The sequence below is a fragment of the Sminthopsis crassicaudata genome, chromosome 1 (assembly GCF_048593235.1).
Source record: "Sminthopsis crassicaudata isolate SCR6 chromosome 1, ASM4859323v1, whole genome shotgun sequence".
In the NCBI taxonomy this organism is placed as follows: Eukaryota; Metazoa; Chordata; class Mammalia; order Dasyuromorphia; family Dasyuridae; genus Sminthopsis; species Sminthopsis crassicaudata.
This window is the reverse complement of record NC_133617.1, coordinates 596,894,494-596,899,427: the sequence shown is the minus strand read 5'-3', so window position 1 is coordinate 596,899,427 and position 4,934 is coordinate 596,894,494. Positions and strand designations below refer to the sequence as shown.

The window sequence follows — 4,934 nt, the reverse complement described above, 5'->3', positions numbered from 1 at the left end:
GCTTTCTATGACATTCAAAAAAAAAAAAAAAAAAAGAAAAGCTTTCCTATTTCTATTTGCCTACATACTCCTTAGTATTGCTATACTGCCTAGACTAAATATCACTTATGCTTAGAACATCTCCCTCTTCCATTTAGCCTAATTCAAAAATTTGAATCAAAAGACAATTTATATAAACAAAGTATTTTTCAAACTTTAAAGCACTAAGGAAAAATGTTGGTTTATTATTAATAAGCATTGCTGTTAGCAATTGCCAACACTGGAAGTGGGGGGGGTTGTCAAACCCACTATAGCTTTTAAGGAGAAGTTGGAAGGTATCAAAACAGTGTCATAAGGAATAGCTCTTAATTATCTTTGATATGGAAACTTCTCCAATTATTTAATATAGCTACACTTGATTTAATTTTAATTTTAAACCATTAGGGGAGGAAAATTTTACGTCAACTAGTGACCCCCCTCTGATGTAATTTGTCCCCCAGTCAGCTTCTTTAGGGCTCCTTTGACATCCTTGTTCCTTAGAGTATAGATTGTGGGATTAAGCATGGGAGTGACAACATTGCCAAAAATCTGAACAGGAGTCACTAGAACTTCACTCAGAGATGGCTGGGTATAAATGAGAGCACAGGGCCCAAAAAACAGAGTGACAACAGAGAGATGAGACACACAGGTAGATGCTGCCTTGCGCCGTCCCTCAGCCGAATTCATCTTAAGAATAGCGATGACAATGCGGATGTAAGAGGCCAAGATAAGGAGGAAGCAGGTCATGGGCACAAGACCAATATTAGTAAAGCTCACTGTCTCAATGATGATGGTATTGCCACAAGCCAACTTGACTACAGGAAAGATGTCACAGAAGAAGTAGTCTACCACATTAGAACCACAGTAGGGCAGCTGGAAGGTTAATGTGGTAAGAATAGTGGCATGAAAGGAGCTGGTGAACCAGGTCCCAGCTGCCAGTACAGCACAAACACGGCGGTTCATGATGATGGTGTAACGCAATGGGTGGCAGATGGCAGCAAATCGGTCATAGGCCATGACAGTATAGAGGAGACACTCAGTACTGCCCAGGAAGTGGTAGAAGAAAACCTGGGACATACAACCACCCAAGGAAATGACCTGATTCCTCACCAAAAGGATTGCCAGCATCTTGGGGGTACTGACTGAGGAGAAACCAATATCTAGCACAGATAAGTTGCACAAGAAGAAATACATAGGAGTGTGAAGGCGGGAATCAGACATCACAGCCACAAGGATAAGAAGGTTCCCCAGCAGAGTACAAAGGTAGAAGATCAAGAAGACACCAAAGAGCACTTGTTCCTGACCTTCTGTATGTGGAATGCCAAGCAAGATGAACTCAGTCACAACAGTGTGGTTCCTTATCTCCATAGACATCAGATTTGTTCCTTTAGAAGGGACATAAAAATACATATAAAATAAACAAATGAATCTAGAAACTTAATTTCCTCTCTCGTCACCTCTTCCTGGATTCTTACTATTATTTGGGTTGGAAGAGTTTAGGAGATGTGTGGAGAAAATTTACAATAAAAGATATAGCCCACTGACCTTACACAGAGGTGAAGAAGCTTTGAGCCTAATCTCAGGAAAAGAGATAAAGGAGGAGCCTCGTGTCACTTTTAGTTTTGACACTTCTTCAAATACTTATGTATAGGAATGAGGAAATAGAAGTGTCCTGAGTACCCAGAAACTCACTATTGGCATGGCAGTATGGAATTTGTCCAATCTACTTTGCAAATAGAGCCATCTGGTGGTAGATTATGTTAGTTCAAAAGTCCCCAGAAGATAAAATTCAAGTCCTTACCTGGTAGTTTGGAAAAACAGTTATCCCTGTTTCAATCTGCTGCAACTCTCCTTTTTGATTCCTTTAATAGAAATGGGGCTACAAAAGCAGGATGATACCATTCCACTTAGAAGTCTTGCTCTGCTCTCCCATAAAATGGAAGCAGATAGCAGATTGGATTAAAAACCAGAATACAACAATATGTTGTTTACAAGAAACACATTTGAAATAGAGAGATACATAAAGGGTAAAGGTAAAAAGCTGGAGCAGAATACATTATGCTTCCACTGAAGGGAAAAAAAATTAGGATAGCAACTCAGATCTCAAAGAAAAAACAAGAAGAGATCTAAATAAAAGATATAAAGAAAGAAGCTACATTTTACTGAAAGGTACCATAGGCAATGCCAATAAATTTTGGATGGAAAATGCCATCAGCATTGATTTTTCACCTTTTTTTCTTCTGTTTTGTTTTTCTTCCAATTTTCCCCTTTCATTCTTAGTTTTCTCTTCCAACATGACTCATATGAAAATAGGTAAAAAATGAATGGACATGTATAACCTAATTTTTTTTAAATGGAGAAAAAAATCACCCAATAGGAAAAAAAGAAGTCTTATTCTGCCTACATAGCACTCAATTGTGCTGAAGGACTGCATCAACAGTCACAGAAACTATTTTCCTTAATGAAAAGATGCAAATATAGAAGAGAAGTAAGGTTTTTGGTTTGGAAATGGTTAGGACTCTTGAATTTATTATTCAGGGTTTGTTATAGAAAAGCTTTTCAAACAACTCTAGTTTTAGCCAACTGAAGAAAATTTAAAATTTAGTACTTCCATATAATATATATTTATATGTAGTCCAATGGTTTCCACAGAACTTGAAGTCAAGGGATTCAGATTTGAATATTAGCTTTTCCATTTATTAGCTTTGCTCCTCACTTTCTTCACCTATAAAATAATAGGTTTGGGAGATATGATTTCTTTTAGTTCTAACATTCATGAAAATATTTGTAATACCTGGAGATCTCAAGCATTCCTTTAAAAAAAAAAAAAGATTTTTACAACCGTCTTCATATCAGACGTACAAATGTGATAATATCTGAACAATTATCTTCTAATTACAGACCCAACCCTAAAGAAAGTTTAACCCTGCCCCTCCTATCCTTTCACACCATATATGGTAATAAATATGCCATTACTATACATAAAGCAGACAGAAGAGAAAAACATAAAACCTAGCTTCTCTTTATATAATAAAAGCAGACAATTTCCTAAAGAAAAAAGCCATAAAATCTTGCCTTTCATGAACTCTAGCATTTTGTCTGGATCTGACTCTCTCTACCAACCACAAAATCTACCTACAGGTATTAAGTTTGTAGCCAACTTACTTAGTTTTTGTGAATATTTAGCCACTTATTGGAATACAGTTCACTCCCTAGCTTCTAGTAGAAGCTTATGGAAACCCTCTTTGATTTTGTTCTAGTGTTGTAAATGTTTACATACATTTTTAGCTCATAAGTTGAACTTAATAAGTCACACATAATTCTGTGGATAAGACCTCCCAAAGATATTATCATTGAGTTATAAGTTTAAGGGAACAGGCCATTAATGAATATTTCCTTTAAACATGATTATATAGTCATCCTTTTTTCAGCAGTGAGGAAGAAGTAAAGCATTATTTAATTATAAAACATTTATACCTCCAAAAATTAGAAAAATCTACATAAAAATATAATTTAGTTTTCATGACTCCATGACAATATTTATTGATCACTTATTACACAGCAAGGCTGTATAAATTATACATTCCTCTATTACTATTCTCTGGGTCCCTGCAAGTCCTGTCCCTGCTCCAGTCCCTGCAAAGTGGCAAAAGTAAACAGCCTCCTGCCTAGGGCAGAGCATTAAAATTGATCTTAAATAGGACAATGAAAATCTGAATGAAGAAACAAATGGAAAAAGCATTACATGCTTTTCATGCCTTGAGAAACAGTATCAAATTATCACATAATTTTGATTTTCAGTAAGTTTCAAGATGCTGGCATGCTAGAGACAGTTAGATACGTTAGTAAATAGAATACTAGGCCTGGTGGAGTCAGAAAGGTCTGAGTTCAAATCTTTTCCTCAGACACTTAACAGGTGTGTGATCTTGGCAAGTCACTATTTCTCTAGGAGGCAGCTAAGTCACTCGGGATAAAGTGGAGTCTGGAAGATCTGAATTGAAATTGTCTCAAAAATTCATTGATTGTGTTGTTTAGGATTTGTCACTTAACTTCAATTTGTCTTAATCCCTTGGAGAGGGAAATGGCAAGAGACTCCAATATTTTTGCCAAGAAAATCCTATAGACAGTATGGTCCATGAAGTCAAGTTTTAGAAATGACTGAATAATTGAACAACAATATGGTGGGACAAGGAAAGATGGTCTCACAATGAAAACAATACTGGATTAGAGTCAGAAGACCTAAATCTGAGATCAAATTTAAATTCAAGTTTAAGTTCTTCCATTAATTTTCCACTTAAACTAGGATAATTTATTTCACATCCCTGATTCCAGTAAAATACTAGTGTTACATTATATGATCTCTAAGGTCCCTTCTAGATGCTAAAACTTACATGCCTAGACCCAGGACTCACTACTTTCCTGTTATCTCACCAATTTGTTGCTCCTTCTGGGGAACTCCCAGGTCCCCACTCTGTTCCTAACCATGGTAAAATGTCATTGCAGAATCAGAAATTATGTTAGGTGGCCCTAGGTACAAAGTTTATGATATTTTTATCTGAAATACTTTGTATTTTTAATACATTAATTCTCTAATTTTTCTATTCCTCAATGGATTGGGTTATTAATCACAAAAAAAGTGATTCATCTTGCAAAATTTTGAAAAGATAGCCTTACCCAAATAAATTCAACATTTATTAAACACCTACCATGTAGAAGACATTTTGCTAAGTGTGAGATAGGAGAGAGTTGTAAATAATAAAAAAAATTGTTGATGGGCTCAAGGAACTTATATTGTACTGGGATGGGAGATTAAATGTAAACAAAAAGTCTTATTACTCTTGTTATTATAAGAAATTATTCTATTAATTATTATAAGAAATCATTTCCAAAAGGAGAAAATGCTCATGATTAAAGAG

General features: G+C 35.5%; 1 protein-coding gene across 1 annotated transcript; it reads right to left on the bottom strand.

Moving 5' to 3' along the window:
• Window positions 1–444: 444 nt before the first annotated feature.
• LOC141551000 (olfactory receptor 10D3-like) lies at window positions 445–1,392 on the bottom strand. Its single transcript, XM_074282198.1, has one exon. The coding sequence runs from the start codon at window positions 1,390–1,392 to the stop codon at window positions 445–447; it is 948 nt and encodes a 315-aa protein (XP_074138299.1).
• Between the last annotated feature and the right edge of the window lie 3,542 nt (window positions 1,393–4,934).